General features: G+C 43.4%; 1 protein-coding gene across 5 annotated transcripts in view; it reads right to left on the bottom strand.

The window, feature by feature from the left end:
- Window positions 1–24,508, bottom strand: part of ADAMTSL3 (ADAMTS like 3) — a 262,233-nt gene that overhangs the window by 43,825 nt on the left and 193,900 nt on the right. For all 5 annotated transcript variants that reach the window (XM_074354072.1, XM_074354071.1, XM_074354070.1 and 2 more), the window contains exons 20-22: window positions 16,045–16,198; window positions 5,875–6,946; window positions 619–746 (exon numbers count right to left, since the gene is read on the bottom strand). In XM_074354072.1, coding sequence (XP_074210173.1) covers window positions 619–746; window positions 5,875–6,946; window positions 16,045–16,198 — 1,354 coding nt within the window. The remainder of the gene's footprint in view (window positions 1–618; window positions 747–5,874; window positions 6,947–16,044; window positions 16,199–24,508) is intronic.

The raw sequence follows: 24,508 nt of genomic DNA, 5'->3' as shown, positions 1-24,508 counted from the left end.
AGAGCAGACAGTTAGAGGATAACTCTCTTATTTTTAATCCCAGAACATGAGCTTGCCACAAGGAAGTATTGTTTACAACTTTGCCACCTAAAAATACTCCGTCATAATAAAAGCACACTTTAATATTAAAATGACTTTGTCTACCTCCTAGGACAATTCACACTAACTTAGAGTGACAACTTCCTGGAAGTGTTTCTAAGGATTGGTGGCTATGCCATTGGGAGGTATAGAGCAAACTTTAAAGGATACTTAACGTCTTTCATTGGCTGGTGGCACTTTAAAAAAGAAAAATCCATACCATTAACACTGCCAGTTAAACCCCGTCTCATTAATTCCCAGTTCTTAGAAAGTGAACTCTAGAGTAGTTGTTTTCAAAGTGTGGTCCTCAGGCCAGCAGCACTGGCACAATGTGGGAACATGTTAAAAAGGCACATTCTCAGACTCTATCCCAAACCTGCTGCATCAGAACCTCTGGGAACGGGTCTAGGGAATCTGCATTTTCACAAAGCCCCCAGGGGATTCTCTGGCACGCTGAAGTGTGAAAACTGCTGCTCCTGAGTTTAATGTTAAACACAAAAACAAAGACCAAGCATTCCAGATTTCAACAAGAGGCATTACCTGCATACAGCACGGGAGAACTTTCCGCATCTGAACCGTGATGATTGGCTACAGAACAGCCATATATTCCTTGTTCTTTCTTCGTGGGTTTCTGTATCTGCATTTCCCCCATTCCATCCAAAACGACTCTATAGAACAGTTAGAAAGAGGATGCATTCATGTAACGCATTTAACCCCTCTAGAACGACAGCAACTCACAGAGAAAGAAGACGGCAAGCATGATTGACCTGGGGCCAGCAAGGATCCCAGAAGATGATCTTGTCAAGCTTCCTGCCTATATGCAGGAAACTCCGGAGACTGGAGGGTGGAAAAGTCTCTCTTCTTGGCTTACACTCGTTGTAATGGTAGAGCTGGACTGTGCTTGGAGATGGTCTTCCCATCTCACTTTGCGTGAGAACAGACTTTTCTGGATGGATTCAATGCTTAACCCACCATATTTTAAAAAAAGACAAATGAGCAAACGTTAGTTTGCTGAATGTTAAGCCCTCTTTTTCTCCCCAAATCCTTCCTAACAAACTGCAGATGTTGGATTTTCAGTTCAGATGTTCACAGTGGATGGGAGTGGACCTTTAGTCACTGCTGCCTGGCGGTGGTCACTGTCTCACGATCACTGCGTGAAGAAGTCAGTGGAGGTAACAGAGCCGAAGCTGCAATGTATTGGATTTTGACTGCACGGTTAAGAATCAGGGCTAAACGGTGTGAGCTCCTTATGGTTTCCCATTTTTCGATCTTCATAAACACCTGCATGTAAATGCCACTTTGAGAATCAGAGTTGGTCAGGTGCATCCTTACAGATGAGATGATTATTCAGGGAATGGGAGAGAGGGCTTGTTCTGCTTTAATTTTAATTTTTTTCTTAATGATTTGAAACTGCTTCTAGCGTGTCTAGACTAGTGGTCCATAAACTACTTTTTTCCCTGCCTCTTCCCACTTTACAGATCTTAGCTAATACGGACTGTTCTGGCGACTAAATATTGTATGTTTTTTCGTGAATCGAACTGGGCCACTTCATTTCCTGTCATTTCACGTGGGTCACTCGCCTTATGCTCCAGCCATAATGAACCTCAGAGTTTCCAGAACATTCTGTGATCTTTCATCACCCTGAGCTGTAGCGTACGTTGTTCCCTTTATTTGGAGGGCTCTTCCCCATGTCTGGCCAACTCCGACTTACCCACTGAGTCCTGGGGCAAATGTAATTTCCCCTGTAAAGCCTTCCCCAATGCTCCCAGAGTTATCTTCTGCCCCCTCTGGGCTCTTTCCGCTCTGGTTCACATGTTCACTTAATGAAATATCTTTTTCTTCTCACTCGATTGTGATCTTTTCAGGAGCAGGGACCAAATCTTATTCACAGCTGTACATTTTGAATGCTTAGTACAGTTCCTTTTATATAGCAAATTTTTAAAAACACTTAATGACTAAATCTGTGAATGATCAGAACAGAATAACGGTCGAGAGTAAATGTACCACGAGGATGCAAGCTCCCCAGCAACACACAGATGAAATATACAAAGGTGGGTGGAACTCAAAACAGCCTAATTGCCCAGAACAAAAACAGGAATGTGGCAGACTTAGTTATTACTAGGGCCAGACTTTCTCTGTCAAATCCCTATTAAGGAAGAGTTAAGAACAAAAGTGTAACTCATAACTAGACTTGAAAAATGTTTATACACTAAAATGTTTTCTTAAATTATTTCACATATATGATTCCTTTGTTTTGTTGGCCTCACTTTAACAGCACAGTGAGAAATCACTGAATCAAGGAATAGTTGAGCACACATGAACCTTCCTGCCTGGTGGAGCCACCCAGTATCTAGCCTGAATCAGTCTGCAGGTTGGAGAACCAGCAGGTAGAGTTCTTTAAGGAATCCGATCTTGGCCCCTGCTGCACAACCTTATTCTTAGCCTGAAGGGATAACAAAGCTGATCTTTCCATAGGCATCATCCCCAGTGAATCCACCCACAGCCTTCCCTTCCTCGCTGGGATATCTTACTCAGCTGGCATCCAAACATACTCCACGCCTACACTGTTCCCTCTTATCTGAGAGAGGCTTTCAGAAACGTAATTCCATTTCTGAATTATTTCATTTGAAAAGATCTATGAGATTCAGAAAAATACATCTAAAGGCGAGAACCTTTGCTACATAAAGAAAATGAAACATAAGTTGAAAAAACTAATCAGGTAAGTTTGAGAAAAAAATGGAAATACAAATAGTTCTTTTAAAATTCTCTTAAGAATTAAAAACAAAAACTTTTATGAGCCATATTGGATGTCTTTGATATTAAATGGTTGATCCTTAAAGTGTACAGAAACACATTTGAGTGGAAGGCATCATGTGAAAACCTCTTTATAGGATCTCCAGGAGACTCAGCCTCAGAAGCTAATGTTAATTCCATCTGAACAAGTCAAACTATTTACAATAAACGCAACTGAACAAACATTGACTTAAACTGACCCTGCTCTGCTTCCTCCCTGTAGCACTTTATGCCACCGGTCAACTGATCAACCTTCTCAGCCTCTGTTTCTTGGTAAGTTTCTGAAGTGAACTTGTTGGGGTGTCCTCAAAGGGTGGTCCAAGGAGCCCAGGGGTCCATGAGGTCAAAACTATTTTCATAATAATAAGTACTAAGCCACGATTTTCCTTTTTCACTGTGTTGACATTTGCACTGGTAGTAAAAGCAGTGGTGGGTAAACTGCTGGCACCTGGACGGGGACCAAGGCCATGGCACCAAAGGGTACCAGGAGTCACTGTATTCTTCGTGCCACCACACATTTGCAGTAAAAACAAAAATGCCAGATTCCCTTAAGAATGTTCTTAATGAAGCAGTAGAACGTATTCATTTTACTAAATCTCAGCTCTTGGGTGTATGTTTTTAACACTCTGTATGACAAACCAGGAAGTAGGCACAGAGCACTTGCGCCACGTGCCGAAGGATGCTGGTGCGATGGTGTGACCTGCTGGCGGAACCAGCTGCTTTCTCCATGGAATCCCATTTCTGCCTGAAAGAACAACTGGCAGACACACCATGATTATTCGTATTAGGGTATTTGGAAGCTGTTTTTCTCATGGACAAAAATGAGCTGGCCAATTCAAGGAAAACAATGGACAATATTTGTTGCAGATGATAAAAATTCAAGCTTTCAAGTGAAGATCAGAATTTGGAAAATAGGTAACCGATGTGACTTTGATTGCTTCCCTAAACTCAAAGACTTCTCTGAAAAGCTGGGTAGTAATATTAAAGAATATACATATTTTTTATATTATATAATGAAATGTGTCAATATTTTGAAGATGTATAATTCAGTGAGCCAATATTTCCCCAAAGATCAATGTATGATGTTTAAAATCTTGTGTAGTTAAAAGATGAATTCAAAGTGCAGGATAAACCAATAGATTTCATTGTAACTGAGTACCAAAATCTCATTAGTATAGTTTTGGATTCCACATTCCAACTAACCTTTAAGAAACTACCCCTTGTCTAGTTTTAGGGTAGGACTAAAGAAGAATAGCCATAATTACCTGGAAAGGCTGTGAAAATTTTCCTTCTCCTTCCAACTGACATATCTGTATGAAGCCAAGTTTTCTCCATAAACTTCAATTAAAACAACATATCACAACAAATGAAGTGTAGAAGCATTAGGAGAATCCAGCTGTATTTTATTAAGCCAGACATTAAAGAAATTTGCAAAGATGTAAAATAATGCCACTATCAGTAATTTTTTTAAATACTGCTTTTCAAAAATTATGTTATTTATGTGAACAAGAATTGGGCTTATTATTGTTATTTCTAAAAGGATTAATAAACAGGTATTTTAAATGTTTCACAGTTTCAATTTCTAACACGGTAAACATCAACAGATATAACTCACATTAACAAAAGCACTTTGGTGGGTAGGGTGTAGCTCAAAGTGGTAGTGTGCATGCTTAGCATGCACAAGGTCCTAGGTTCAATCCCCAGTACCTCCTCTAGTAAAATAAGTAAATAAATAAATACAACCCCAATCACCTCCCCACCCACCCAAAAAAAAGCACTTTGGGCTTCTCATTTTTTTTTTTTTTTTTAAGTTTAAAGGAGTCCTAACACCAAAAGAGTTGAGAACTGCTAAGCTAGTTGATACGGAAAGTTTTTTCCACTTTTATAACTTCATTACACTCTTGAGTTCAGAGTTCCAGGCAAAAAAAATTTTTTAATTAAATTTGTTCTGTCTTTTCATTCTAAGACATAACCTAATAATTTATTATTAAAAATTGAATTTTACCTAGATTTCATGTTTCACATATTAAGTGATGCACAAAAGACATACTAAAAATAAAACCTGCATTTTAAAATCACTTTATGGTTTGTGGAACAGTTTAACATCTGATGTTTTGTTAGTGTCTTTTAACAATCCCTAGAGGCAGATAAGGTGCCCCTTGAGCTCTTAAATGCAAATTGAAAGAAAGCCAAATGTCCACAGTCCTATGTGTACAAACAAGATCTGGAGGCAGTAAAGACACAAAAGTGAATTAGTATTTCTGTTATCCCCTGTTGTTTTATGTAAAATGGATGAAACGTAGCATTTTTGCACCGTCACAGATGGAGATCACAATAAAATCATGTGTGACTTAACATTGTGTTTCGAAAATCTCAAAAAAATTTGGTCCTTATCATTTTATTTTTGGATTTCATGACATAAAAAACTACATGATATAGAAATTGTTTTTGTTGTGATCTTCAAACACTGCTGGCAGTGTTCAGGAGATATGATCCCTGGTTCTGACTGGCCATGAATTAGTCATGAGATTCTGTTTCTCAACTACCTCATCAGAAATGTGTTAACCCCTGCCTTGCCAAACTCACGGGGCTGCTGTGAGTTCAAATGAGATACCACATCTCCCAGACATGGAAGGGCACTGTAAATGCTGATTTGCAGTTCCTACGTAATGTAGGGTTACTACAGGTATGCTTACTTTTTTAACGGCCTCATACTGATTTTATTTGCAAAGGTTAAGTGCCCTGCAAAGAGCAAGTCTATATATGCTTAAACTCAGTCTCATAGCATCTTGCATTACATCTGCATGATAGTGATTGGGACAGTATGATTCATTGTTAGAATTCCAATGCATATGTGAAAAACATACCCTAACATTTTTGAGGTTCTTTCTTAAAAAGTCCTGTTGGAAAGGAGAAGGAATTTGAAAATATTTTCAAGAAAACTGGAATAACCATTAAGAAGGTATGACAGAGGACAGAGTGAACACTGGATTCTTTACTTACTTTTCTGAGGGTTGTAGCAATGCCCCATCCTTGGTCCATGTATATGTGGCCTCACTGGGGGTAACAAGCTCACACAGTATATTGATGACCTCCGTCCTTTTTGTAACGTAGACTGTGTTTCCAATCCTTGCATTTATTGTTTTATTAAAGGAAATCAAGGTGGGCTGGCTTGGTCTCAGAAGAACAGGTCCCTTTGGCTTGAACGTCAGCTTGCCTGCCTTTTTCACCTTCGCGCTCTGGAGGACGCTTCCTGATCCCCCCCTCAGCTGAGCCGCGGGAGGCACCGCTTCGGGCAGGCGCCCCCACTGCACGTGTGCCGGCTGCGCCTTAGCTAACTCGGCCACCAGCTGATATATCACCTGGGACGCCAGGTCATCGCTGACCTCGCCGGTTTCCATGAGCTGACTCATGTTTCTTATCAGCTCATCGAACTGGGCGGTATCCATGCTATAGGCTCCCTGCTTAACTGCTGCTTCAAACTGCTTATTCTTAAGCTCCCAGGAGTCGGTGTTCCCCGCAGAAGGGCCGCAGTGGCCCAACAGAGCTCTCAAGAGAGGCTGGCTATGAATGTGGTCGTCGTCCAGGTAAAGCTCATTTTTGTTACTCCACATTTGCCTCATTTTATGCCACGTGGCTCCCAAATTATTGGCTTCGTTGGGGTCCCTCCCAGGATACCCCCTCACGTGCTCTCTGAGGGCCGGCGGCGCGATGAGCCGGTTGTCAGTGCCAATGAGCTTGAGGATGACCGTCTCGTGGGCAGAGCCCGCGACGCAGCGGTACGTGCCGATGTCGGGGGCCGCGAGGCTGTGGATTTTCAGTGAGCCTGACTTGGTGATGCCGAGTCGTTTGGAGTTCTGCAGACAATGGCCGTCTTTCTCCCACTGGATCAGCGACTTCTGGAAGCGTCGCACCGGGCACTTAATAATCACCGATGTGTTGGGCAGCAAATAGGCTCTGCTACCGACGGTCAGGTTAATGCGTTTCTCCTCCCTCGTCTGAATGTAGACTCTCTGGACACCGAGGATCTGAGGACCCTGATCGCCAAGCCTTGTCCTCACCTCTGGTTTCGTTTCTGTGGGGGAAAAAAGAAAGAAAAGAAAACAAAGAGCAACATCTCAATAATGAAAACTTTTTGACAGTCATCTTCCAAGGCTGACACAAGTCAACAAATGGATCTTTTTTTTTCCTTTTTATTTATTTGTTTATTTTTTATTGATTTACAATGTTGTGTTAGTTTCTGGTGTACAACATAGTGATGCAGTCATATATATATATATATTCCTTTTCGTATTTTTATTTATCTTATTTTTAAAAATTGTTCTCCCCCTTTTAAAATATTTGAGAACTAAAACCAAAATAGTGATATACATCCATAGATTGGGGTAAATTTCACAACTACCTAGTATTTTGGCAGCAGAGAATGCAGGTTGGAATGAATTGCCTGAAAACATGTACATTATTTTATAAAGCCTGGTTGGGGGAGGCATGGTTACATGGTTAAATGTTTCCATCAACAAGATGTCCAGTGTGTTGGGCCACCACCATCAGGCAGGGAGGCCCCTGAGAACCTGGTATGGCTTGGCCATGGGTACACAATCTGAAGGAGAAAGTGAGAGTGGGCAGGTGAGTGAAAGCATGGGAAGGATCTGAAAAGGAGGATGAGGCTGGCCAACTGCAGCAGGTCAGTTAAACTAGCATGGGGGCCTGAAGAAACAGGAGCTCAAGAAAGAAGAAAAGGCAGAACAGGTATTTTGAAGCCAGACGAGTCTGAGTTTGAATCTTCCCACTGCCACTTGGACAAGTCATTTACTCTCTCTGAGCCTCAGTTTTCTCACCTATAAAGTGGGGGTAATGTTAGCACCTTCACCAGAGGAACATGACGGTTAGGCTGGAGCATTTACATCAAGTACACAGCACAGCAGCAGGCACACCTAAGCCCTCACATACAACTGCTGTCGGCTGACAAAGGCAGGTCCAGCCAGCAGGCCACAGGGCCATCTGAGGGGGTCAGAGACGGGCTGACTCTTACTTGTTCCAGGGCACTGGCTCCAGCGAATGGATGAATGGATACTCCTCAGATCCCATCCCCCAGGAGGAGTATTTCTCTCCCTCGGTTCACCTGCGGGAAGGTCTCAAGGTGTCCTGGCATGACTCTGCTGTGAGTAAGGGGCATGATGTGGGCAGAAGGCTGATTCCTCTTTGAAGATGTACTTAGGTCCATGGGCAGATGGTGGTGGGTGGGCTGGAGGGCCTGGAGCCACCAGGGAGTGATGGAAGAGAGACTGGACTCCCATGAAGGCATTGTGGAATCCAGGTCATGAGACGAGGGGCCTCAGCACCTTGGAGGATCCCAGTTATGACCCCTCCTGGTTGCAGCGCTGACAGGGATATGTTGGGAGAAGAACCAGATTAAGACTCCCCTTAGATGGACTTCTCAGGCCCTAGGCACTAGCTCCCGTGTGTTTACTGGTACCCTGGTTTGCCGGGACAACTCCTGGACTCCTCTTGGGTGGTCTGTGATTCCTTTAGGGTCTGGCTGCCTGCTGGGGTGTTGTGGTGCCAGTAGGTTCAGGAAAATAATGGGGGTGGATGCATAATTTCTATGGTAGAGGATGTTCTAGGTGAGGGACATGCGTAATGAGTTTGCATGCAAGTTCCATAGCAATGCAGTTGGCAGGCCGGGCCCCTTGTTTAGGGTTCTGCCCGTGGATGCTCCCCTCAGCTCATCTCCAAGTGGAGCTGGATGACCAGCCATGGATACACGTCTCCCTGTTGGGATCTAGATTCTCCGCAGAGGAGGTCAAGCTCACCTCCGCCAGTCATGGCACATAGATTATCTTTTGGTTGGCAGCATAGAATTTTGAACTTACTGCTGTTCAACAGTGATCACAAGCAGGAAGAGGATTCCTGCTAAATCGACGGTTCATCCATTACTATAGGCAGAGATGCTGCCCCAAATACTAAATCTGTGCGGCAGGGGCACAGTCAGCCAGAACAGACAGATGTCCACTGGAGCACCAGACCAGGGGCTTCTAACACTGGTGCTCCCTCTCCCAACATTGTTAGATGATGGGGAGGTCAGATGGCTCCTGGCAGAAGGGTCCAAGCAGCTGGGAGACAGTCATGGGGTTCTGACAGAGGCTATTTACTAACCCTTTGGGAAGTATTTCCATACTTAAACAACCAGTAGAGACAAACTGGTTATGTAGAGTTTCAGTATCAACTCTGACCGTAGGCAGTGGCTCTCAAATGTTGCTGCCATTATCATCATCATCATCATCATTATTATTAAAATCTCAATGTCCTGGATCCCACCTCCAGAAATTCTGTCTTATGGGGAACAGCCTGGTTATCAGAATTTAAAAGCTCTCCAGGCGACTGAAAGGTACAGCAAAGACGGAGCCCCAGGGCATCTCATCGTCTTAACTCAAAGGCAGTCTGATGGGATGCTACCAGGAAAGAGGGAAGGGAAAGTAAGGAACGGCATCTGTGTTTCTGTGCGAATCCTGCCGAAGTCTTTGCAACCTGAGGCGTCCTCAGTAACAAGGATGCAGGAGGATCTCTTTGTGGTCTTACCATCAGGAATCCTTATACTTTCCTCTGAGTAATGAGTCTGCTTCCTATCCAATGAACACTGAACTGTGTCACCGACCAGGTTGCCTTTTTCAAGATGGTTGTCACGTTATCAAGTCTCCTTCTGGCCTCTGGGCCAGCCTGCCCTACCCAGCCAAGCTCAGCTCTGGTGCCTGGGGCTGTTTACAGCAATTTCCTCTGCTCTTCGCTTGCTCATGTCCTGCCTTAAGTCCAGGCATACCCTGGCCATGACTCTCAGTCTTGCTGCCAAGCCAGGTTTCTGCCCCGAGCCATCTGCGCTGGATGTTTGCACTTGGTCTCGCCAGCGTTTGACTCCTGCCACTCCTGAATGGGCTCTGGCTGCAAATCAGCCTCTAGGGCTTTCCATGACCCTGCTGGAACCCTGGCCCCTCAGAGTCCAGCCCTGCAAGAGGGGGCTTGGCCGGCGCTGAGTCCCGCTCGTTCCACCAGCATGGAAGACCCCTGGGAGCTCTATCGAGAACCTGGGCAGCTTTGTTCGCGTTCTCTTGAGGCTTCTCTGAGGGCGGCAGCACAGCTAGCTGAGAGGCGGCTGCGAGGGATGCTGCGGGTGGACTCGCTAAGCGAGCTGTGAAGCCCCCCGAAGCCCCGTGGAAGACTGTACAGTAAACGTCTCACCAGCCTTAAAGAATATTCTCCACACTTGGTTCTCAGGCGCTTTTCAACCAAGGGTCATCTAGCTTCTGCTCACAGCATCCCACTAAAAGCTCTCAGGGAAAGGCCACCAACAGTCCCCTAGTGACAAACACAATGCCCCTCTTCAGTATTCTTACATGACCCTTCTAGGACATCTGGCATCCTTCATCACCCAGTTCATGGAGAAATCTCTCCTCCCCACCTTTTTTGTTTTAACGCTTCTTCTGGATTCCAACCACTGTTCATTGCCAGCGTGCTGCTGGCTGTGGCTATGCCTCAGGGGTCTGTGCATGGTCACTTCCTCTGTTTCTCTTCTTGCTGAAAGCTTTTCCCTGGATGAACCTAGAGTTGTAACTAACAAAGTTAGGTTGATGCCTCCCAAGTTGGTCTGTCTAACCTAGACCTCTCGGGAGCTCCAGACCTAACTGTTCACTGCTTACTAGAAATCTCTCCCTGGTACTTCAGTTTTAAAATACTACCATCTGAACACATTATCTCTGCCTCCCCATCTCATCCCAATGATTCTCCTCCTCCGATATGCCCTAAGTTAATGGCTTCATCTTCTACCAATTTCCTCAAGGCAGAAACCAGTCACCTTGATTCCTCCCTGTCCAGTGGTATGCTGGCCCTACTGCTCACTGACTCACAGATTGGATTAGTATCCACTTCCTACTCTGCACTCAATGATGTCACATTGGTACCCGGAAGCGAGCCGTGATGGGATTGTTTACACCACAGAAATCAGCAAAGGTAACAAATGTCAGCAGCCTCCCCGTCCTCCACACCCTCTTGCCCCAGAGCCGGTTGTTAAGCATTTGCAAGCACACCATTGTCCCTTTAGCTCCCAACTCTAGCCCGGCATCGTGTACTTAGATGGGATATCTGAAACACTGTTAGAATTCATCCTGACTGCCTCCATCCTCACACTCTCTCACCTAGATATTGCCATATTCCCTTAACTAGACCCCCTGCCTGCACTCTCATAGTCTTCCAGTATATCTATATAGTTGTCCGAGTAAATAAACCAAAATAAAATCTGACCATGTCACTTCCTTCTTGGATAAAATCTAAACTCCTTAGTATGGAGTTCAAGATCCTCTACAGCTAACCTCTCAAGCTTTCTCCTTCATCATAACCCATCTTCAACTTCTGCTCTAATCCTGTGGAACTGCTTGCAATCTTCCCAAACATACCACCCCACCTGACATCCCCCACCTCTGTCTACACTGCTCTCTTTTCCCAGGTTCTCCTGTATCCCATGTGGGTCTGATGAATGGACACTTATCTTTCAGAACTCTGTCCAAAGGTTCCTCCTTTACGAAACTTTTCCTGACCTCCCCCAGGGGCATCGCGCACTTCTGCATTCTATTAGGACATCCTTGGCACTTTACTCTTCTTATTTATTTACATATGTCTCTCTCCCGCTGGACTGTGAGTTCTTAGAGACAAGGAAATGAATATTTTTCATTTTGTATCATAACATCTAAATCACAGTAGCACTCGAATGATTGCTGGAAAGAATTAATAAAGAAATGCTATCATCTGACACTGAAAACAATATACGCCTGGGCAGAAAGATGATCCCTGTCCTTAGGGCACAGCATAGGGCCTGGTACATAGTAAACTCTTACTGTTTATAGAATGACTAACTGAAAGAATGACTGAGCAAGAGAAAAAATAACATGTATGTTGCTGGATGCTGCGGGAGGTGATACAAGCCCAAGAGGGGTGCTGGCCAGATGGCCCTGCACTTGGCTGGGTTTCCAAGGGACATAGATATGTCATGTGGGGTGGGGGGTGGGTATTACTAGGAGCTGAGAAAGCTTAGAGGAAGAGTGGAAGCCAGGAAGGCTGAATGCTGTTGTAAAGTCCAAGGTGTGACCAGGACCAGGGAGAGCTGCAGAAGCAGACCCTCGGCTGGAACAAGGAGGGAGACAGAGTTGGAAAGAAGGGAGTGGGTTCGAGATAACCCCGGGGAGGGGATCAATCATATAGGTCTTGCCTGGGTGCCTCTCCTCCCTCAGCCATTTTGATGTCAGTCCTTGGGTGAAAAATAAGAATTCTTTCCCTACACTTGGGAACCCTTAAAACCAGGAGTCATAATTTTAAAAAAATCTAAAATCAAACACTACATTCCTGTTATCCTTTCTTTTCTTCAGATGCCTGATTAGAAACCCAGACAGGTAGACTTTTAACAGCAGTTTGAGGAGGATCCAAGTCTGCCATGTTTGAAAAGTAGGCCTTTGGGTTAAAACTCATTATGAAAGCACGTTGGGGGCCCAAACGGAAAAAATGTCCAGAGCTACTGTGTTCCTACTCCATATAAGATCATACCCTAATCGGCCAGAAGCCACAACACACATTAGTCTGTTATATTTTATCCTCTTTTAAAGCTACAATAAGAATTAGAGGAAGGAGGTAATGACATTAAAAATAACTAATATTTTTGAGGCTAAAGTATGTGCCTGGCACTATTTCTAAGTACTTTCTAGGCATTAATTCTCAGAACAATTCTATTAGGTAGGTATAATTGCTACTCCCATCTTACACATGAAAAAACTGAGACTCTCAGAGATTAAACACCTGCCCAATGTCACACGATGAGATACTGGAAGAAATGAGATTTGAACTCAGGTGAACTGGCTTAACCACAACGTCATATTACCTTTCAGAGATTAAGCGCAACTGAGAAAGATTACTGGTTTGTACTGGTCCTTCAAGAATGAGAAGAATGTCTGTTGCTAGATATGGTGCAGTGAAGAATTCAAGCAAGGGTAAAAGCCAGTGGTGGGAGAATGCAGGGAAGGTCTGGGAAGAAGCAGTGGGGTTATAACTGGACTGCATGGTGCACTACTGGCCTCTAGGGGGAGCTCAAGATATCTTCCCCCCGCTGCCCTCCACCCTGCTGCACATTAAAAGGGTCAAAACCGAGAGCAAGAAAATTCACTGCTCCAAAGAGGAAAGGTTTTACTTAAACTCAAGACACTGATTAGGATACATTTCTAGAAGTGGAGCCTTGAAAGGGAATAAAGATCACAGCACAGTCAGGCTTGATTTTTACTGTCTTCTGACCCCTTCCGTGACTGAGGAGTCAGACATATAAAGAAGATCATACATTTCCATTCTGGTGAGCAGAGCGGGCAGATGTGAGGTCAAGGAGGACAGTCAGAAGGTCATTGCACCACAGAGCCTGGACATTCCTACTGGAATAAAAGACGAGTTCATTGGTAGAGAAATGGGAACTTGGGGTCAGTGCGCCAGTTAGGAAATAGCTGTGATGGCGGATTTCTAGGCAATTCTTAGGAAACTGGGGGGAAAAAACCCCACACATTAGTTCCCAGGTAGATCAGATGACATAAATATGAAGTATGTTAATCAGTATGGCTATATTATTTCCTTTAGTAAATTCAAGTAGCTCAGGTCAGAGAACCAGAAAACAAGCAAACAAAAATTGCCTGAAAGGTAACCTACCAGAGTTGAAAATAAACAGGGTAATTGAGGCAGGTTGGTTAAGGAAAGGCATTTGAGTCTGACTATAGAATTGGTTAAGTGACAAGGAAATTGGTTAAACTAAGAGGAATGGTTTCTAGCACAAGAGCAGAAAGTTTGCGGACAACAGGGAAGGAGGAACCAGAGGTCACAGGGAGGCGTTAACTAAGTCAGCAGGGGTGAGGTGGGGGAAAGCGGAAGAGCAGGGAAGAATCTGAGTGCCAAGAAGTGAGAAGGGCTAGGGTGGCACCACGCCAAGGTGACGGCGGTCAGTGAGCGTGACCATGTTGGGAAACTGGGGCATCAGGGTGTGAGAAAGCCATCAGCATGGATGCCGGTTGTCCTGGATGCTGGCAAATGTTGGAGGGAAAGAATGGACCTGGTGGTGATGCATCCTGGAAAAAGGGAGCAAGTGTCCTGCAGGTCTGCACAGGATGCATCTGAAAGTAGGATGAGGGCAGCATACGTGCTGAGTGTGTGATGACAGAGGGAAAAGGGTGCGGAGACAGCAGGGGAAAGGAGGATGGATGAGGGCCGGGCTCATCCCTAGACTCCGATACGGTGGTGGGAGAAGAGGATGCCATAGGAGAGTGCAGAGGGAGAAGCCAAATTTCTGCAAACAAGGGCCATTGATCCAAAGTGATGGCGTGAGGCCAGGCTACAGCTCAGGGTGACTTGGCTGGGCTGGGAGCATGCATTCCTGACTCTTGTTTGCTTCCATGACCCACGTGTTGGCAAGCTAGGGAGTAGGGTGGGGTCAAGAAGAAATATTACTGCCTTATTTCTTGTTTTTTTCTCCCTAAAACTTATCATTTCTACTTTCTACTGCATGCTATAATAATTTATAATTTCATCTTGTACCACATCACATGCCCTAATAACCACGATGTATTCCCACATGTTATTCCATTATTATTTTAGAGAGAGCTGCCAAAATTTAATTTCACTCTCCTCTAAGGCAATTTACGGTGTAGCCACATGGCTCTGCAACCATCCACAATTAACAGAAATCAGATAGAAAGCATGACACTGCGCCACATGCCACGGACATTCTCGGATTCCAGGACACTATAAAACTTGGGATCTCAAATTTTTGGAATCTCAAGATTTTGAAAATTTGTTCTCAAAGAATTCCCAGGGAAAAAAAAGTGAATGTTATCCATGAATCACCATAGAGAGGTGACTAAGAGCGTGGGCTCAGGACTCAGACAGACTTGTGGTCAAACAGGCCAAGAGGTCCAACTGGCAGCTACAGATCCTTGGTCAAGTCTCATACCTTCTCGAAGTCTTGGATTGCTCTTCTCTAAATGAGGATAATACCTGAATCACAATGTTGCTGGGAACTAAATAAGATAATGCAATAATGCCTGCAAGGAACTCCACGGAATAAGAGCTCAATAAATGCTATTACTTTTTTTCAATGAGCTATGATTGCTTTTCTTACTTTCTTTTGTGAGTTTCTCCAGGAAAGTTGTTGGTAAACTTAGGAGAATACATATATGTATGTGTATTCACATATATTTTTCTTCCTAAGAAGCATTAAAATAATAGTTACTTTTGATTTTTTTTCTTACTGTAAGCTCAGGAGGTAATTACTTAGGTAATTGGTATTCTTTTTTCAGGTGGATAATGAAAGACAGTGAGAAACAAAAGCAGTAGACGGACCCAGAAGCCGTGTGTTCCCAGGGTGCCTGTTCCTCACCCCCTCCCCCACCTCCCACCATCGCTCTGCTGCTTTATTTTCAACGGCTGCAGGGGCAGCCCTCAACTCATTTTTTGTCAGCTTTCTACATGAAACACGCCCATGCACACGTGCATTCACGATCTCATGCACGCCGAAGACAGAGACAAATGCTACCTGCATATTAGCTTTTGGATATAATGAAGCTATAATATTAACTCTTTATACTAAGCTTATTATTTAGAATAAATGGAAGAAGTGTCTAAACTGCCATTTAAAAAAAAAAAACAAAGCTCTTTCATTTTTTCATCCGTGCTAGTTTTAGATTACACAAATGAAGAGATACTTGTACTTAAAAATACTTAGCTCATCTACCTTTAATAGAATGCATCGCGGTATATCGTTCGCAAAGTCAGCCAGAAAAGTATTTCAGCTTCACTTCTACAAGGAACACTCATGAATTCTAAGTAGAAGAAATCAGAGTGGAGGGGAGGATATAAGAAATATAAATCCAAGCGAGGAAACCTAAAAGATCCATTTGTTAAGCAGGTGGATGTGTCTTAAAACTGACTTTTCTTAGAGCTATGTCTTGGTCTTCAGTGTTACACTGGTTGCCGCTTGTAACAGCCCTGAGTTCTGCAAGATTTGCTTTACCTACAGATTAGAAATATGTCGCTCTAGGGAAGATGAAGCCACTGGGAGAGACGAACAGAGTCAGAAGATCCGGTGGCGCACGGACTTTCCATACTTACTCCTGCACACAGGCATATGGCAAGATCTCACGAGAGGCGGCCCAGAGAGATGCCTGCACACCGCCTCACTGAGGGGGACGCGCCGGCCTTTGGCTGTCAGCCTTTGACACACCTGCTTTCTTCGTTGGGTTCCAACACCACAGCTGACAGAACACTGCAATGAGAATTGTGCAACAGTCAAACGGGGCGTGAGCAGACACATGCTCCCAGCAACAGTGAGGCCTCCCATGGCGAAACAAGGGGGTGTTTTGTGTATGGGTATGCCCATAAGCATTTCCTAGGCCTGAACATCTTTTAGGTTATGGAAGGTTTCCCTCTCTTCTCCCCAATCCTCCCTCCTCTCCTCCTTTTCCTTTCCCTTCCTTTCTTCCTTCCCTCCTTCTTTCCTTCCTTCCTTCCTCTCTCTCTCCCTCCTTCCCTCCCTTCCTTTCTTCCTTTTCTCCTTCCTTCCTTATTTCTTTCTTTCTGAGATAGTAACTAATTTCTAGTAATTTATTCTCATGGGATTTTTTTTGGCCTTGTGATTAACGTTTATTTTTTAGCTATTTATTTATACAACAAGATGACTTTGCTTTTTTAAAAACAACATAATATCAACAAAATGTAGTATTAACTTTGTATGGTGACCAATGGTAACTAGACTTATTGTGGTGATCCTTTCGTAATGTATAAAGACACTAAGTCACCATGTTCTACACCTGAAAAGAATATATGTCATATGCAGTTCAGTTAAAAATTAAAATTAAAAAGTAATGTATACCCATGATCAGAATTTCAAGAAGCAGAAAAGTATAAACGGAAAGTTTTTTTAAAAAACCATCCAAACTGCTATACATAAAATAACACTAATATTTGATAATAATTATGGGTATACCATTGATATTTGATAGTCATAATCACATGTACATGTGCAACTTTAATGTAAAATTTTAATGCAATTTGATGACGTATATTAGGATAAAAGACTAAAGTAAAATTAAAAGAGTTGCTGAAAGATTGATCTTTTTTCTCACTATTAGGTGACTGATTTCCAAAAGAACTTTCTGAAGTTAATAAGCAAGATGAAAGAAACCAACAAAAGATTCGGGTAGTTATTTTTACAGACATATTTTGACTTATGAGAGTATCTATTGACTTGCTGCTAAGAAAGAGGAGAAAACAAGCACATTTACATTTCTCCCAACCCACCTCTCCTCTCCAAGCACCCATTTGTTTTTGTTCAATCATTTAGCTAATGGCAAGACTTCTGATATTTACACTCTTCTGAAATGCAACTTGCTGGTTGCTGAGTCTTATTTCTGAATTTAAGTGAATTTATTATTCATCTTCCTTTTTTTTTTTTTTTTACCAGCATCAGTACCTTCCTGTATTCTTTGTTTAGAATCATCTTGGTGTCTCACCTTGGCCCTGCAACGTTTTCAAGACGGGCTTATGCGAACGTACTCATTCTCTGACTGCCCCTCTGTTGCCTTTCTACATGAAGAACCACCGAGGTGAAAACGCTCGGGCCGTACGTGCTTTCCTTGTGAACTGTGCAGACACTGCTCCACTGACTTCTTGCATCTGATGCTACTGTGAGGCCGCAGGAAGCCCAGCGGGGAATTTTTCTTGTTTATTTGCTTTGCCTTTCATGCTCAGAGGCCCAGGGCTCTTTCTTGACTCACGAAGTTCAGCACCTTAAGCAGGCTGCGTCTCAGTGGGTCATAGTTCTTGGCACGTGGTTTACCATTATGACTTGCAGATTAAAGCTTTTATTAAAGGAAGTGAATTCCCCTGAATTATCTCGGAATGCTTTTCTGTTCCATTCATTTTGTTCTCGCAAATACCGATGTCGCTTACGTTTGATCTCCTTCCGCCGTCTTCCAGATCCACCACTGCCTCTGACACCAACTTTACACCTTGACTCTTTTCCCTACCATTTTATATGAGCTATTCCAGCTTGTATACTACAGCTCTCTGTTCTCAATCATCTAAATTATTTTTGTTGTTGTTGCTTGTAAAGTAACTTTTATGTCTGCTTCTTAAAATTTTTCTTTTCAAATTTTCTTCCCTGACTGTTCTGAGGTGTCTTTTCATCTCCTTCTGTTGACTTATGATCTCTTTGGGAATTCAAATTCCATTTTAAAGCCCGCTTTTCCCCAGACATCACGGCTCTAATTTCCTCAGGAGTACAGAGCCTATTTGTTGGTTCTTTTCCGTGGGGAACATTTTTGTGATGCTGTGTTGTTCATGTGACTCACTTTCTGTTCCTTTCCCCACATCCTGACTTCTTTCTTCCCGTTCAATTTTTCTCCCCAGTTTTAATGCATAGTTTGTTTGTTTGTTGAGGGGGGTAATTAGATTTATTTATTTTAATGGAGGTACTGGGGACTGAACCCAGGACCTCATGCATGCTAAGCACACTCTCTACCACTGAGCTATACCCTCCCCACCTCCACACACACACACACACACACACACACACCCGATGCATAGCTTTACGCTGGAGCTTTAAATGCAGCTGGCTGTTTGTGAAGAACATGGGTCGGGGAATGAACTGGGGTGTTTATAACAGTCTGTTGTCTTCATCACTCTGTCACCAGATTTTTATTTCCCTTGCCCACATCTCTCTTCAGATTTTGGTATTTGAGTGGTCGGTGTGGCTGGGAAAAAGCCTCGTAAATACCTGGCTCGCTGGGTAACCGTCCAGTGGCTGCTGCCCCTCTCCCTTCACACCACTTCATCGCTGGCAGCCTTCCTTGAGGTTTCTCCATCTCCCCAGCCGTCCTGCAGGGACGTTCACGCTGCTTTCAGGGGCAGCTCATGGTCCTCCACCTAGTCTCTGTACTCAAAAAACTGTTGAGTAGGCCTGTCAGGACGGTCACACTTACTCCTAGGGAAATCTACATCCCGTTCGGCGCCTGAGGAAATACTTGTCAGCCCTCAGCCTTCCCTCTCTTATTTTGGTCCAGGTTTTACGATCTTTGGCAGGTGTGTTTTATAATTTATAGTTTGTGATTGTGGCCATTTCATTGTTCATTGAAGACAGACTGTTCCCTCTCTTTCATTCTCTTTGTGGGTTTTTTGTTGGATTTCAAAGGAGGGGAATGGAATTTTCTTAAATGCCTTTACTGTCATCTTTAACAGAAAGCCCCAATTATTAATACATTTTTTTAGTATGGAGGAAAGTTTTTTGTAAGCTTTTGAACAAATAATTAAAAATTATCACTCAGCAAATTATGATTTTTTAACAAGTCAAATCATTATCTGAGGTTACCACACAATGTAAAAGTAGTGGTTAAATGATTGTCTATCACCACCCATAAGCCATTTTTAATGATCAGTATTTGATTTTTTCTCCCTATTATGAAAGGGAGGATCATTTGTAAACTCCTTTTCTGGATGGAGGTCTTACATGACCTGCATCCGCTAAGTTCGTAGTTAGAATGCCTTTGGAGAACGTTCACAACTCAGAGCGAGAGGAAGTGACCAGATCAGTGCCATCAACTATAATTCCCAAAGCAGCACCTTGTGCCAAAGTTTCTGTGATTTGTTCCATGGAAATATGGCAGATTCCTCTGCAAGAGCTCATGGGAACAACAGACCCTGCGTTCCTGCATCTTTGTAATGATATGTCTGTGACTTTCAAACTCGAAGGTCAGTTGGGCAGGATATAAAATCCTTGGCTCACATGTTCTTTTTTTCTTTTTCTTTGTTATATTAAGTATGTTGCTCCACTGTTTTCTAGAATGAAGTGGTATTGTTGAGAAGCCTGATGCTTACCTGATTTTCTTCCCCTAATAAGTGACTTGGTCCTTCTGCCTAGATACACTAATACATTATTCCTTATCTTTAAAATCCAGTAGTTTTAGTACAGTTATGTCTTGGTATTGACCATTCTGGGTCGATTTTCCCAGGTATGGTGTGTGTTCTTTCAAGATGGTGATTTGAATCTTTTAGTTATAGTTTTGTTCTATTACATTGCTTTGGTTTTCTTCTCTCAGGATTCTAATTATATATATATAATTATATATATATGTTGGATTGCCTTTCTTTCTTTTACATCTATCACTTTTGCTTGACTATTTTGTATTTCTCATTGATTATTTTCAACTCCCTTCTTTCTCTGGTTTCTCTTACACTTACGCTTCCTGCATCTTGTCATTCTTGTGTTCCTTCTAGTTTAGTCTGCATTTCTGAATTTTTTCCCCCTTAGTTTTCTAATTCTTTCCTAAACCCTGTCAGCTATTTTTTTTTCACATCCCCCTGCCTTATTAATATCATTTCTGAGCTTTTCTACTTCTGATATACTTCTATACATTTCTTGATTTTTTAACTCATTTTGAATCGTAAGTTATATTCAATTCATCTGCCTCAAGGCAGAATTTTCATTACGTTGTTATGTTATTGACACTTTTATCTTACAGTATCCTTCTGTAGGGTTTGCTGATGCTCCTATTTAAACGAAATAGATTTTTTTCCTGTACTGTTAGAAGAGGGTAAGGGGGTGGGAGTGTTTCAGTGTAGTTATCTTCACTGTTCTGCATGATTTTTCTTGCTTAGCATGCTCAAGGTCCTGGGTTCAATCCCTAGTACGTCCATCAAAAAAAAAAAAAACAAAAAAACAAAAAACCCTGCCTTTTACTTCCCTATTCAAACAACTTCCACCGTGCCCTCAATGACTAGGGATAAATCCAAATACCTAATCTGGCTGCAACTTCACCTTCACCTCTCACCTTCTTCCTCATCTTTAATGCTTCCTACTCTCAAGCCACATAAGACTGATTCACTCACAATCTGTGTCTACACTCCTGTCACTGCCTAGAACACCTTGCTGTCTCATTTCCACACAGTTGGCATTCATCCTTTAAGACCCAACTCTAAAGCCACATCTTCCACAATACTTTCCTGGGCCTCGGGCCAACTTAGATGTTTCCTGTTGATTTTCACATAGTTCTGGAGATGGGACACCTTTATTGGGCTTTTTACTCAATTTTGTACCTGTCTGCCTCATTAAGCTGTGAGTTCATTGAAGGCTGTATTCTTGGTTGTCTCAGATTCCTGGTCCCTGGGATAATCAATCATCTCAGAGCTCAGTGAATGAATGGGAGGATGCAGGGCTGTGGCAATAGGCATATTCAATTTAGAAGAAGTTTTTACAAGTCTCTTTATTTCAGTTAACAAGTAAGGGCGTTTCCATCCTAAGTACCTGTCTTATCAATAAGCTGAAACTGTCTTATTGATAAGATTGTGTGTGTGTGGGTTTGTGTGTGAATAACCCTTTCATGAAGTTGTGTGCTAGTAAATGTTTCACAATAAGTTCTCGAAGACAAGGGCTCTGACTGTAACATTTGCCAGTTTCTGTGGTATAAATACTCCCATCATGGCTGATTTCAAGCTGTCATCCTAATGTCACTGAATACAAGGTAAGAAGAGATTACAATTGGTTCTCCAAAGCCAGTTATGAACACATAACTGCCTTTTTGAGTCACAATTAATACATCTATTGAAAACTGGAAAGTCGTATTTGGAAATCCATGTTCTTGGACGTATCTTGAGCTGTGCTTTGTAATATGTCTCATGTATAGAGCTGTTTCCCTTTTCCCTTAGCATACAGATATATTTCAAAAATTGAAGAATATTCTGCATTCAAGTACCCATGCCCAGGTAATTAATACCCTTCTTAAATATAGGAGGTAAAGAAGTCAGAGGTGATCACAAATGTTGGAAAGATGTTGGTGCATGGACAGAGACAGGAAGTAGGTGGTGGGGCTGCATGGGAGTGAAGAGGGTGTTTCTTTGCTTTCCCATAATGAGGATCGACCCTACATAGAGAACTAAGGACAAGGTATTGAACAGAAGGTTAGAGACAATTCCTGGTGACAGAGAGTCACCTACAGAAGTTAGAGAAGAAATCAGGCCACAGAATCAACTACAGAGGAAAAATGCAGCAATGGAAATCAAAGGGTCAAATATGGAGCTTTTTGGAGATTTGGAAGAAAACAGACCAGTAGAAAAAAATGCAGTCAGGTAACTAGGAAAAATTTTTAAAAAACACCAAGGAACACCCTGAAGGAGAATGATCAAAGTAGACAAATGTTCCATCAAAGTACAGAGAACAAAGAATGAAAACAGGCTACTGGATTTCAGTCCAAGGGATGGGGCCACAAAACCCTCTGCAAGGGGCATATGGATTGCAGCAATCCACCTTTTGGGAAGATTGTCCCATATATAAGTCAATGCTTTTTTTTTTTGTAGCTAGAAAAAAATAGTGTAAAAATTGAAGGCTCCTTTCTGCCTAAAACTGGGTTCAGATCTAAGGAAGTTGAGGGAAACGCATGAGCCAACGAATGAACAAAGCCCACACATGCCATGAATAGAGCTAGTGTCGGGGAGGGAGCACTATTTCAGCTGCAGGCTGAGAGGCCTGGCTCGGTGAAAAGTGGAAATTCTGGTGTGGCTTTTCAGCCTTTCTGTGTCCAGGGGCAGTGGCCAGTTCCAATGCGGAAGAGCCTCACCCAGAACCACAAGATGGACGGCTGCCCCCAGGGAGCCATCCTGTGGTGGAGGGACTAGCCTGGCAGAAAGCTTTAGGGAGGGTGGCAACTGGCATCAGAGTCTCTGCCAAAACAAAGCAACTCTGCAATGAGAGAAAATTTCAAATATCAAAAGAAAAGCTGAACCCAGCAGGAAACAAACTGCAGGGCCATACGTGCGCTGGGCCCGACCCAAGTCAGAACGTTGGCTCTGCCTTCCTGTGCACGTGGGCACACCTGCCCGCCCTCCCAGAGGGAGGTTTCCTAGAGAAGTGGCCTTGGCTGGGAGCAGGAAGATGTCTTGACGGTGCTTGGGCTAACTCTTGGCACGTGCGCAAGCTTGCTCTTGCCTTGAAGAATGGTTGCCTAGGAAACTGACCTGCCTCAGGTCCAACCCAGCTCACATGAGTAACCTCTTCTGTCTCCTCTTGTTTCCCCCAGCAAAATCCCTTCCAATGAATGATTTTCCTGCCCTGTGTTAGCTGGCCCAAGCTTTTCTACAGGTCACTACTTCAACACCGTTTTGTATGTCCCCCGTCTTTGCAAAGACCCTTAAGGAAGAGTATTTACCTGCTTAAAGGTCTCTTGGGCCCAAGGACCTGTCAGTGATCTCATGGCCACTGGCCTCAAGGACACTGTCAGCCAGATGAGAAGACCATATGGATGCTCAGGAAGTAGCTCCCCATAAAACGCAATACAAATTAGGTCATTGTGAGTTAAAGCTGGGAAATGCTGTATGACTTTCGGGAGTGGAAGACTTCACAGAGGAGGGAAGCTTAGAGCCGGGCCCAGGATTTGAGGGTAACCACAAGAGCAAAGGCAAGCACGAGTAAACGTGGGAATGGGTGTTAATTCAGTGAAACATAACCCACAACAGCAAATCTGTTATTCACAGAGAGATGGACAGGGAAGGAAAGCAAGGAGGCCACCATCAGTCTCTCAGCTAAAAGGCTGGTGAGAAGAGTTCATTCCAGGAGACAGGATGAAGCTGTGAAAGCCTGTTTGTTCTCAGAGAAAAGAAGAGAGATGAGGAGGGTGTGGTACTGCAGAGCATGGCAGGGGTTCCAGGTGCTCCCTGGCTGCATCCAGAAAACAAGGTGCCTGGTTTCCCTGTCACATCTGCTCACACCTTGTCTTTCCCCTTTCCTGCCTCTTCCCTTTGGGTTAGAGCAGCACTCACTCAAAGCAGTCATTTCCCAGAGCCATCCCTCCTCTGGACACACTGAAGGGCTAAGCAACCCTCTCAGTGAGGGGCAGGCGGGGAAATGCTTCTCCACCTGTAACGTGCACTCCCTCACCTGGATCTTGTTCAAAGGCAGATTCTGATTCCTTAGGTCTGGGTGGGACTTGAGATCCTCATCTCTTACAAGCTCCGGGCTTCTAAAAAGATGCCCATTTGGCTGTCCCTGTGTCACACTTAGTAAGGAGAAAAAGCATTCCCAATGCCAAGAGGTCTCTCCACAAGTGCACGGCCCTTCCCTCCCCGAAGCTCTGCCCCTCACTTTACAGAGAGAGTAACTGGAAGCATTTTCTGAGGTCTGGGGACACATTTATGTAGACCCTCGGTGGCCTGGATGAGGCCCATGACCTGTGTGGCTTGTCCATTAAGATACTTTATAATCACCAGCACTTAATTGAGCTAGACAGTTAAAATAGAAAAAAATATAAGACTGTAGGACACGCAGGTTAAAGTATTGTCAATCCAATCTACACCAAAAGAATGTGGACTTTCCTTCAGGGGGTTAGAAATCTCTCATGTTATCCTTACAACCACCACTGCGGTAAAAGAAAGGAAAATGGGGGCTCAGGCAGGTTGAGTATATTGAACAAGGTCACATGCAGGCATTAGAGCTTGCAGGTTCCATCATGTGTCTGTTTGGCTCAAAAGCCCTGTTCTTGCATGAGAAATACAAGGGTACGCTGTTCATATTACACATGGGTTGAATCCT

Source organism: Camelus bactrianus, chromosome 27, assembly GCF_048773025.1.
Source record: "Camelus bactrianus isolate YW-2024 breed Bactrian camel chromosome 27, ASM4877302v1, whole genome shotgun sequence".
In the NCBI taxonomy this organism is placed as follows: domain Eukaryota; kingdom Metazoa; phylum Chordata; class Mammalia; order Artiodactyla; family Camelidae; genus Camelus; species Camelus bactrianus.
The sequence above is the reverse complement of the archived record's forward strand: the minus strand, read 5'-3'. Positions and strand labels throughout refer to the sequence as shown.